A 12,399-nucleotide genomic window follows, 5' to 3' on the forward strand; every position below is an offset into this window, starting at 1 on the left:
AGTGTAACCAGATGAAAGTTGTCCAAGTTCTCTGGGCCCAGGCACCAGGCCAGGGTTGCGAGATCACAAATGAAGGAAGGCACTGAAATCTACGGTGCGTGGGAGAGGCTGGGGGACACACTGAGGAGGGATTTGAGCACAACTTTAGACTCTGAGTTGTCAAATCCTCACTGATTTATTGCACCTGGGAGGGCTGAGCAACCACCGTTAGCATCCCTCCTAAATTTCTCCAGGAACTAAGAGAAACAAGCACATTTTGCTGACTCAGCTAGTGCTAAGGATTGCTCTCTGGCGAGGCATTGCTTGAGTTTGGTGAGATCTTTCGTTATAAAACTCAAAATTTCCTGCTTTGCTGTATCAGATCAATTCAGAATAGAACTCACCAACCAAAACTTGGCCAAAGATACATGACATTATTTAAAGGAGTCAGAATCTGAGGTCCATGTGTAGGGTTTTCATAGGCAGCCAACAAAGGGACACTAATGAGAATTGTGATGTAGGCAACATGTGGGTGGGGTTCACCTCTCCTCCATGCTTAACTACGCCCACACCACCAAGGCCTTTCTTTACCCCAGTCTAAGAAAGAAAGGAGGCTAATGCCTGCTGAGTACCTACCATCTGCAATAAGATGTTCTCGCCACTTAATTATTTAACCTCTATGGAAATTAAATCTTATAGAAATCACCCAGCTGCAGCCAGGTTTGGCCCCAGAGGCAATATTCTTTCACTGGATCTGATCACCTTACTCCCCCCGCCCCTCTTTCTAAGGAAACATCACTTCCCTTTATCTCCTCCTGCAAGGTTCAAGTCCCTCCTTTTTCATATTGCCTCCTTCAGGTCCATGTATAAAACAATCTTTCCAGTGAGGTCACCTTCTGACCACACTATTTAAAACAGAAGCTCCTTTCTCTCCACACTCCCAATTCCCTTTTCCTGTTAATTTTTTTCTGCAGCACCTAGAGCATCTAACACAATATATGTTTTTACCTGTTGCTTTTGTTTATGCCTGGCTCCTCTCAGTGATGTGCTGGTAAAGTTTAACAATTAGATCTCCAGGGAGAAGAGCTCTGATTTGTAATGTTCACCAATTCCTGTGGTGTAAATACTGCCACCGTAGCTGGTTTCAAGAAATACACTTGGCCTTGATGACTGTGGAGTTGGGAAGAGGTGTGTAGTCTGGTGTGTGAGTTGGTAGGAACTGGCTCCATGGGGACAGGGATCGAGCAATTGATGTTTCAAATCTGTTTTATTCACTGTTGTTTTTCTAGCAGTTTGAACAAATTTGAGTAATTCAGTCATTCATTCAAATATATAGGGTGTCCCCCAAACATGTACACACACACTTTGAATAAGTATAAAGGCATTATTAAAATATATTTCATTTTCAAAATTGAGCTATCAGCTGTTAAAGCACGTAAACATTTTGGGGGGCTCACCCTATATTTTTAAAAATTGACCAGATGTCAGACACCTGCTAGATAGTTGAGCTAAAAGGCTGAACAAAACAACCACTGCCTCATATGATAGAGAAAAGAGGCATTAAATAATCAATTGCAAATTGTGTTACATTCTAATTGTGGTAACAGAAACTGTGTGGGGGCCTGGGCCTCTAATAGGCTGGTGGCTGTCAAGTCAGATCAACAAATGTCCATTAAGCACCTATTGTATGAAGCGCATGGTCTTATTCAGCAGCCTGAGGAAAGAGAAGACATCCTGTTAGTCTCCGAGCTTATGGCCTAGGTGAGATTAGCGAGGGAGGATCTTGTGTTGCATGGATGTGGGTTCATTTGTCCGTTCACAAGTACCTGCTGACCACCTGCAATGTGCCCGGCGCTATGCTAGGTACTGGGGATGCTGCAGACAGCAAGGCAGCGGGGTCCTTAGCTGCCACGATCGTTCTTCTGGTGTCTGCAGCTGGGGGCTGGTTCCCCGATGTCATTGTGCTCTGGGCTCTCTCTTGCTCGAGATGAGGAGAGGGAGGAGTGCTGTTCCCTTCTCTCTCATCTTCCCATGACCCCGCTTCTGACGGAGGAGAGTATTTTTAGGACTTGAGGAACATCCGAGAGTTGGGAGGCAGGGGCCTGGACCGTGGCCACTGTTCCTTCAGCAGATGAACACGTCTGGAGCACCAGCTACATGCACGAGGACACGGGACTAGGCTCTGGGGAATCCAAACGGAGGCAGACCAAGCTCACGTGTCGGTGGGGCAGACAGACTGCGACCAGGTCCTTCCAATACCCTGAGGAAAATGCAGAGGAGCAAGAGTAGAGCCACGTGTACGGTGCCAGGGAGTCAGAGGAAGGCGTCCAGCCAACCTGGGAGGGCTGCCTGGAGGAGGTGACATTGGACTGAAGTCGTGAGCTACGAGTGGGGAGGGGGGGTCATCAGGTAAAGAAGATCTGGAAGGGTAATGGCAGCTCCGAATCCAGTGCTTCTGCCGCCCCCAGGGTTTTATCACCCTTCAGTGAAACCCTCCCAGGCTGTGAGAAAAAGAAGTGCTGTTTTTCAAAAGCATAAGGAATCATCCAAGAAAAAAAAAAAAAATCTGTATTTGTTTCAAATGGAAGTGACCGCTGCCAAAAAAACAACAGTTGTTTTGTCAGGACCTAGTCTGTATTTATTCCGTTGTCTTTGTTTAATTCATTTTATCCCATGGTTTCCCTCGGGACAGCACAGATCCCTGGTGGCCATAAATCCCCGGCCTCCTGGAAACGGCATGAGAGGCCGCAGCCATGAAGCCAACGGGCAGGCTTGCTGTTTGTGGGACTGTCCTTCTGAAGTCCGAGCCACGATCCTTCTGTTCCTGCCACCCTTAGCGCCCTCACGGAGTGTCCGAGGGGACCGAGGACGGCAGTCATTCTGAGATTTGTTTAAAGAAGGAAACTGAGCCCAGCCGGCATGGCTCAGTGGTTGAGCGTCGACCTATGAACCAGGAGGTCACGGTTCGATTCCCAGTCTGGGCACATGCCCGGGTTGCAGGCTCGATCCCCAGTGTGGGGCGCGCAGGAGGCAGCCGGTCAATGATTCTCTCTCATCATTGATGTTTGTATCTCTCCCTGTCCCTTCCTCTCTGAAATCAATAAAAGTAAGTATATATATATATATATATATATATATATATATATATATATATATAATTTTTTTTTTTAAAGAAGGAAATGGAGGCTGGCGGTCTTAGTTAATAAATGCAGTCAGGGCACCTTCTTCTTGGAGGATTGTGAGGACTTTGGTCTAGAAGGTTCAATTATTCGAAGGTGGGTGCCCAGTCCCGTCCTGAAAGGAATAAGCATTTCATTGCCTCTAACTACCCCTCGGAGGGGAAAGACTTTTGGAAAAGAGGTCATTGCTTCAAGGTCCTGGTTCATTGTTTTTGAAATGCTAATTCCAAGGGGTTCTTTTGTAACGTGTGGATTTTTTTTCTTTGTTATGAAAGTTCTTGACATAAGCTCTTGTTAGAAAATGTGAAAACAGATCCTTATAAATAAGAGACTAACAGTCACCAGTGCTCCCACCGCTCCTCCCTAACCACTGTGAGGCAGGTTCCCACTGGACACAGAGAGGCGGGCAGAGCAGCGGCTGGAGCAGAGAAGGGGGGGGGGAACCCAGGCAAGGAGCACCTATCCCCACCTCTAAAGATGGGCTTGGGGTTTAGGGGGTAGGTTGCTGCAGTGTGCTGGGTACCATTTTCCAGCCACTGAGCCTTCATGCAAGGACGCTCCCATCCCATCCCATCTCATCCCATCCCACCCATCCCACCCCACCCCACCCCACCCCATCCCATCCATCCCATCCCATCCCATTCCATCCCATCCATCCCATCCCATCCCATCCCATCCCATCCCATCCCATCCCTATCAGGGCGCTTAGAGGGAGACAGTGAAGACATGGCTGAGCAGGCCACTGCGATCCTCGCCCAGAGGGAACGCACAGGGCTGCGCTGACCGCTGGTGGGCGAGGCCACGGCTCTGAAGAACAGTTGAAGGGCCTCATTTCAAGAGGTCAATGTCCCCACCCATGTGCAAGCCAGCCAAGGCCCTTCAGCCTGAGATTCAGAAAACTGCAGCTGTTCCCCAGCAAGGCTGCACCCTTCATTTTGCTCTGCTGGAAGTCCTTTACATCCCGGAGCGGAGAGGAGCTGTGATACTCGAGAGGTGTCTTTCTAAAGGAATTGACCTCGAGTTGCCCCCACAGCCTGCCGGGTGGAGTTGGGAGTACCCAGCCTGTGGCCAGGCCCTCTGCCATCCGGGGTCGCTGTCCTCCAGGTCCTCCCTCCTGCTACTTCCCTTGGACTTGGGAGTGAAATTCGACTCCCATGCCTGTCCTGCTGTCCTCCCTGTCTGCAGTTTCTCACACCGGTCCCTCGGCCACTTCCCTTTCTCTGCTCTCACGCTTCCCTGTCAGCCGGGTCGGGTCCATTCTTGACTGGGGGCAATAATCCCCTTTCTGAACTGCTACTGTATTGTCAGCGTCTCTCGTGTGGGTGTCTAGCATGTTCTATCTTGTCTTTTAGTTATTCAGGGTGCATCTATCTCTCGCTCCCACTCTGGCCTTTCCGGTCCTCAGATGGGCTAGTTTGTTCTACCTCAGGGCCTTTGCACGTGCTATTCTTTCAGTCAGGAACACTCCTCCTAGATCTTCCTGTTACTAACCCCTAGAACACAAGCTGGTGACTGCAGGAACCCCTTTGTCTGTTTGGTTCACCCCGGTATCCCCAGTGCCTGGGACAAAGTAAGGGCTTTATTGATTGAATAAATGAAGAGTGTCCTATAATTCCGATTTTCCTTAGGTCTCTGGCCTACGCTTGGAACTAGCTGTAGATTTTGTTATTCTTTAATAATTTTTGCATGAGCGGAAGTTTTTTTGATTACGGTGTTTTCCTTATATTGGAAATCTCCATTGGATTTCCCAATTGGAAATCTAAGGTACAGTTATTCTGGTAAGAGATAAAGGAATTTGCATCTAGAATTAAAAAAAAAAATCTACTTTATTGATTTGGGATGAAAATACATTCTTTTAACATTTTATAACCAGAATCCTTATTTGTGGGATCTTAGACTTAAGCATTTTTAATGTTATGATGTAGATTTTATTTTTAAAAATTATATAATGCTTTTAATAGGTAATGAATTAATCAGCTTTTATCTTTTTATCAATTTGATGTTTTATATTTATCTAAAAGCATAATAAACTATAAAGTTCAAAGACCTAGGAAATTACATTAAAGTATAGCTACTGGAGTCAGGCATTAATCAAACTTTCTAGTTAATTCATAGCTGTCATATTAACCCGAGAAAATTATTTTAAATATATTCAATCCATTTATTATCTTGATCTCCCTCCCCCCCAACTTTAATGGTGAAGTTACTGGAAGAGCTGGTTATGAAACCAAGCCATTCTCCTTGCTGGGAAATAATGGCATCCTGTCAGCCTTTTTGTGCAAAGGAGAGACTGAAGCAGTGATAGACTGAAAATCCCTTTAACCTTTCACCCTCTGATACAGTCCCAGTTCCACTGCAGTAAATGCGTTCCTGTAGTGCATTCTTTTTTTGTATATGTTTTTTTATTGACTTTTTTAGAGAGAGAGGAAGGGAGTGGGAGCGAGAGATAGAAACAACAATAAGAGAGAAACATTGATCGGCTGCCTCCTGCACCCCCCTTACTTGGGATCGAGCCCGAAACCTGGGCATGTGCCCTGACCGGGAATTGAACCGGCAACCTTTTGGTGCACGAGATGTCGTTCAACCAACTGAGCCACACTGGGCAGGGCCTGCAGTGCATCCTTACATTGCATTTTAGTAAATAGCCAGGGCTCAGTGCTGTGTGGACATATGATAAACATTTGGCCCAAATAGGACTGACCACTAATAACCATACATCCATTTCCCCCTGGCAAACTTGGTTACCTCCCGGACCGCCTCTGGCTTCCCATTTTCCTCCTTTGTCACTGGGATGAACACATACCTGGCAAAGAGGGTTTTCAAAGCTCCTTCTCGTGGACGCGTGCAATGAGGAGAAGGATGAACATCGGGGCCGAGGCAGAGTTGTGAGTTAGGGGCTCCTCTCAGACCTGCCGTGTTTCGGGTGGCGTAGCAGGCCTTCCTCGGAGCCCTCTCAGCTTCCCTCACAAAATGGTGAAGACAGCGGCAGATTATTCTGTATAAATTGCCAAGACTGACTACAAAGCACTTGGTTCTCCAAGAGTAGGAATGGAACTGGAGGCAGACAGGTGCAACGCCTGCCCGTGGGGACTCACAGCCGCTCACAGTGTTTCCAGAGCACTTTAAGGGGCATGCAGGGAATAAAAACGGATGTGAACTTAAAATTACTTGATGCGTTTAATAGAGGTGGAAAAACGTGTACATACATACTCGCCAACATGTGAACAGTGGTGGCTTCTGGGTAGTAGATTGCATGAAGGGCAGGTGGCGGGGAGGGGGCCTTACAGGTGGGTTTTCTTTTATCGGTTATTCTATGTTTTCCAAATTTTCCCCTATGATCATATATGAATGCTTACAATGTTTTCGAAAGTTATTTTAGCATGTGCTGCGGGGTTGCGTGTTGCATGCTCTGTGCGGAGGGTGGCCCTCGGCTGTCCTGATGCTGTGACTTTGCCTCAGTCCAGGACCTGTGCGCGGCCGAGGATCACGGCTGCGAGCAGCTCTGTGTGAACCTGCTGGGCTCCTTCGTCTGCCAGTGCTACAGCGGCTACTCCCTGGCGGAGGACGGGAAAAGGTGTGTGGGTGAGTATTCCCTGCAGCCTGGCGTGGGGAGGAAGGGCTAGCCTGCAGAGTAAGCAGGAGGGGAGTCCCCCCCACACACACACCATACCCAGTCGCTCTCCTGTGAGTTTTAGCAAAGTGCTAAATGCACTGGTCTCGTGGTTGGAATTGGAACTTTAAAGACTTCATTCATGCCTGACGTTGGCCTTTTCTCATTCCGGGTGCTCAGAAAAAGGCAGGTTTATGATAATCTGTGTAAACTAGAGGCCCAGTGCACAAAATTCGTGCACTTGGTGGGGGTGGGGGTGGGGTAGGGGACCCTCAGCTCGGCCTGTGCCCTCTTGCAGTCCGGGAGCCCTCGAGGGATGTCCGACTATGGGGAGCGGGCCTAAGCCGTCAGTTGGACATCCGTAGCGCTGCCCTGGAGGTGGGAGCACTGCGCTCCCCAGCTGTGAGCCCGGCTTCTGGCTGAGTGGCGCACTGACCACCAGGGGGCAGTTCCTGTGTTGAGCGTCTGCCCCCTGGTGGTCAGTGTGCATCATAGTGACTGGTCGTTCTGCCGTTCGGTCTATTTGCATATTAGCCTTTTATTATATAGGATATCGTTGTCTGTTACGGCAACCCTTGGAAAGGACTGGGCGGACTTACATCCAGTGAACATCAGTGGGTGTTTGGGATGGCCTGACTTAGCCATAGCTCATGTGTCATGTGTGAGAAGGTCACCCGGTGACGTGCTGCCTTGCGGAGTGGCACCCCAAAGGCGTGGGCAGCCTTCCGCCTAAGTGCTAGACCTGCGGCTCAGGGCAGGCCAGGCGACTGCCAGGTGCAGGAGCCCAGCTGTGGGTAATGAGACACCATGGCCAGGGAAAACAAAAAGTAGCCTCAAACAGAAGCCCAGCCACGGGATGTCAAGGGCAGTGCGTGGAACTTGCAATCAGTTGAGCAGTGTCCCGCGTGGCGATCCCACAGCCGGGTGAGAGGGCGGAGAGGTGGGGTGACACCTGATTTCTTCAGTGATGGAGACTGGTTCCCTCCGGCACCTGCAGAACAGCTGGAAAATCCCCCGTGGCACCTCCCAGTTTGTCTGCAAAGCCCTTTAAACGTGCACAGCCTCATCCTTCCATGACCAAACAGTGCCTGGCAAATAGTAGGCATTAAATAAAGTGAACTGAAAACGTATGAGGCAGAACATCTGGAAGAAAAAGGACTCCACTGGTATCAGAACTGGAACCTACATTTTCTGACTCTAAATCCTGCATTTTCTCGTTCTTATCCTATTGTGTCTTGCTCCCCACAAAACAATTAATGAATTTTTTGTGTGCATAGAATTTACATCTTCCAGGTACCTTGATCTTAGGTGAAGATGTGGAAGGAAAAAGCAACAAAACATGAAGTAGAAGCGATGGCCTGCTCTTTGCAGGGGAGGGATGAGCATCGGGTTTGTTTGTTGTTACAAACTGATGTGATGAAAGCCTCCTTGGTAGAGGGCCATAGGCTGAATCGGTCTCCTGAGCGTTAGAGTTGATGTTTTTCTTAATCTGCTGGTGGTGACCATGCTAGGTGGCAGGACACCACGTCCATTAACACTGGCAAAACAGAAGACAACACAAGAAACACCAACTCTTTCTTTTAAAAAAATATATTTTATTGATTTTTTACAGAGAGGAAGGGAGAGAGATAGAGAGCTAGAAACATCGATGAGAGAGAAACATCGATCAGCTGCCTTCTGCACGCCCCCCAATGGGGATGTGCCCGCAACCAAGGTATGTGCCCTTGACCGGAATCGAACCTGGGACCTCCCAGTCTGCAGGCTGACGCTCTATCCACTGAGCCAAACCGGTTTCGGCGGAAACGCCAACTCTTATGATTTTTGCTCCATTAATGTTTATCATGCAAGTAACGTACTTTTGTTGAGGAACTTAAACAGATTAGAGAAAATCACTAATAGTTTGTTGTATTTTTTTACCAGACTTTGCCCCATATAAGTATCCACCTCAAGACATTTTTGGTAATGTTTAACAAAATGAGGTCACACTATCTTTCTCCTTTACCAGTTGTTAAATGCGTAGAAACTTGGGGTGCTACAGGGTAGAAGGAAACCAGGCCATGGGGAATAAGACCAAGAAACAGGGTGAGGGTGTCTGGTAGAGGACGGGGAGGGGAGGGACAGGGAGAGTCAGAGCCTGTGAGGGTGACAGTGAGTAGATAGGACGGGGGCAATGAGGCCACAGGCTGGGGCAGGGGTCTGTCTTGGTCCTTGGGAAACTGGAGGGCAGTGAGGAACCCAGTTCTCTGAGTGTTGCCAGATAATTGCCTAATTGTCCCTTGTAGTAGAGAACCTTTGTGTGTCTGAGGATTATGCTATAACTTCTGGAATTTGACATTTATTGAAGAGCAGCAAGCATGAAAGTAGATGCGTGGTTGCCAGGGAGCTGTTGTGGGCTGTGTTTATTAGAGATGGCATTTAAGATGTTATCAGCATTTAAGAATGTCTGCCTTTTCTCAGAGGGGCAGTCCAAGCAGAAGGGTGGGAAAAGGGGAGGGACCATGTGCGACCCAGGTCTTATCATCCATCAGGTGTTCCTGTCACCCTCCTCCTCAACCAAGAGCCAGACCTGTTAGAGGCTGGGAGTGAGATGATTAAGCGATAGTAGACCTTTGTTGCCAGTGGCCTTGGTTAGAGAGACTGAACTAGTTCTCAGAAGGTTGGTTCCTGCTCAGTGGGGCTGTGCTGAGTCCAAAGCAAATGACAGAGGTAACAGGGGCTACAGAAGGGACATCCGAATGGCTGGGGTGGGGAAGATCCGGGCAAGTAAGGAAGGGTAGCAATTGGACAGATGTCCAAGGAAGAGGAGACACAAAGGACAGTGATTGTGTAGAGGTTTGCTCTCAAAGTTTGGGGGCTGAGGCTGCGCTAGGAGGGGCAAGCCTTGAGCTGGTGGATCAGGAAGAGACTCACGGGGGCGGGGGGGGGGGACGGAGGGGGGAGAGAAGGCCAAATGGAAAGCTACACAGGCAGCCCAGCCCGAGAATATCAATCTGGAGGGGCTTGTCAAATTGGAGACTCCCAGCTCTCAGACTTAGAGCAGGAGATTGAGAGGAGAGCAAAGGCTGGGAGAGACCCTGGAATAATGCCATCAGCAGCTGGCCGGGGTGGCCTGTATGTAGATGAGCAAGGAACGTGAAGAATATGGCGACCATAAATCCCAGCTAACCCAGGACCATCCCAGTGTGTGCCTGTTGGCTCAGTTCTCAGTCGCACGCCCTTTCACTTTCAGATGGGTTCCAGATTGACAATAAATTATATGATCACGCTAGTTAAGGCTCCGAAGCTTGACTTACACAGTTGAGGAGGCCAGCTCTGTTGAAGCAGAGAATTCCTGCAGGTGTGAGGTAGGAGAGTACATTTAAGATACCAGGGGCAACCAGACTGTTCAGAGCTTTGAAAATCACGGAAAGAGTACGGACTTCCCCTCTGAAAAAGAGCTACCGAAGGACTCGTATTTGGGAGTGACAAAGGCAAAGCCTCCTCTTAGGAAACTTAATTTTGTGGTGAACTGCAGTATGGGTTCCAGGAGGAAGGTGGTGAGGGATGGGAAGACCATGGGAGTCTCTGGTCATGATCAGGGGAGAGGGGACAAGAGCCAGAGTCTGAGTAGCGACTGGAGGAATGGAGAGGGACGGAGTTAAGGATGAAAGAAGGTGCTATAAATAAAGGGTGGGGGGGGGGGGGGGAGAAGAGTCACTGGTGACTGCTGAGTTGGAGCTTCCGTGACTCTGAGTGATGACAACAGTGATGGAAAAGTGATGGGAACCGGTTTTTAGAAAAGATAAGGAGTAGTTTTCGACAAGGTGAGTCTGAGGTTGCGGGGGGGGGGGGGGGGGCGGGAAGGGTCACCAGTAGGGACATGTCAAGAGAGGAGCCGAAAACAGCACTCGCACGACGGTACCGTGCGAGTGCTGTTTTCAAAGGGAGAGGTTAGAACCATGACGCAGTCAGGAAGTAGCATAGCCCATTTCTTCCTAAACGTTCATTTCTGTCTGTTTTTCATTTTGAATGTTTATGTGGTTTTGTTTGTTTTGAAGGCATCTGGACCTTCAATACAGTAAGACCTGGGCTCACATCCAGTCCTGCTATTGCTAGTCATGTGTCTTTGCAGAAATCATTTAACTTCCGCAGTGTTTTCTTCCATAATGTAGAGTGAGGCAATTTATTGCTACTCCTACTACTGCCAACACTACTTCCTGGGTATCTGAAGTGTGGAGTGAGGGGAGAGTGAAGGTCTGAGTCTTGGGTTGTAGCCACATGTAGGGAGTCTAGTAACCATCTGCCCCTGTCAAACGGTACCTTTTTCAAAGGCCATTTTTGAGGGTGAATTTTCTGCTGTATGTGCTCACCTGGTGGTTACTGACAGCCTTGTCTTTCAGGGTAACTTTGATCCTATTTTCTATCTTCTCTGAGCAAGCAGATTGTAAACCCTTGAAGCCAGAAGCCGCTGCCCTTCTCATCTTTCAAAGAGTGGACTTGCCATACATTTTTTTTTTTTTTTGAATCATGGGCTATGGTTGAGTGATGGATTGCAAATAAATTGGTTCTACCATTTCTCTAAATGACGAGTTTGGTTTCTCTTACTCTGTCAACAAGCTTGGAAACCCAAATACTCCTCTCTAAAATACCCTGCTTCAGCCAATGCTACCCCCTTGCAGACTGATCCCTGCTGAGGAAACTTTGGAATGTGACCAGACTGTAAATCAGAGACTGTCAATCTTAGGCTGTATTTCCTCGCACCAAAGTATTATCCTTAAAGACAGCTGACGGATTTCCCTCAGAGGTGGCCGAGACTGACCACGCTAAGATGGCTTTGACCCTGAGATCTTAGCAATTTGTGATCTGGAGGGCCAAAGAGCTATAGCCAGGGAATTATAGTACTTCCCCCATATCCACGGTTTCACTTTCCATGGGTTCAGTTACCCACAGTCAGCCATGGTCTGAAAATATTAAATGGAATGTTTCAGAAATAAACAATTGATAGTGTGTTTTTTAAAATTACATTTATGGGGGTGACATTGGTTCACAATTCATCAGTTTTAAATTGTATGCCATTCTTCCGAGCTGGTGTGGCTCAGTTGGTTGAGAGTCATCCCATGTGCCAGGAGGTCAGCGGTTCGATTCCCAGTCAAGGCACATGCCCAGGGTTTGGGCTCGATCCCCAGTAGGGGGTATGCAGGAGGAAGCCCATAGATGTTTCTGTCTCTCTCGCTCCCTCTCCCTTCCTTTCTCTCTAAAACCAATAAAAGCCCTAACTGGTTTGGCTCAGTGGATGGAGCGTCAGCCTGTGGACTGAAAGGTCCCAGGTTCGATTCCGGTCAAGGGCATGTACCTTGGTTTCGGGCACATCCCCAGTAGGAGGTGTGCAGGAGGCAGCTGATTGATGTTTCTCTCTCATCGATGTTTCTAACTCTCTCTCCCTCTCCCTTCCTCTCTGTAAAAAATCAATAAAATATATTTTTAAAAAACAAACAAAAAAAACCCCACCAATAAAAAACATATTTTTAAAAAACTGCATGCCATTCGGAGTAGCGTGATAAAACCTTGAGCCATCGAATTCTTTTCTGCCAGGTCATTTATCGCCCTTTGCTCAGCGTATCCATGCTGGATAATCTGCCCTGCGCATTAGTC

The 12,399-nt window shown here is 48.2% G+C and overlaps 1 protein-coding gene across 3 annotated transcripts in view; it reads left to right on the forward strand.

Moving 5' to 3' along the window:
- The window catches only part of MATN2 (matrilin 2), a 116,090-nt gene that overhangs the window by 66,447 nt on the left and 37,244 nt on the right, over nt 1–12,399 (forward strand). For all 3 annotated transcript variants that reach the window (XM_079796709.1, XM_079796710.1, XM_079796708.1), the window contains exon 5: nt 6,618–6,740. In XM_079796709.1, the coding sequence (XP_079652835.1) occupies nt 6,618–6,740 (123 nt within the window). The remainder of the gene's footprint in view (nt 1–6,617; nt 6,741–12,399) is intronic.

Source organism: Cnephaeus nilssonii, assembly GCF_951640355.1.
Source record: "Cnephaeus nilssonii genome assembly, chromosome: 18".
Classification (NCBI taxonomy): domain Eukaryota; kingdom Metazoa; phylum Chordata; class Mammalia; order Chiroptera; family Vespertilionidae; genus Cnephaeus; species Cnephaeus nilssonii.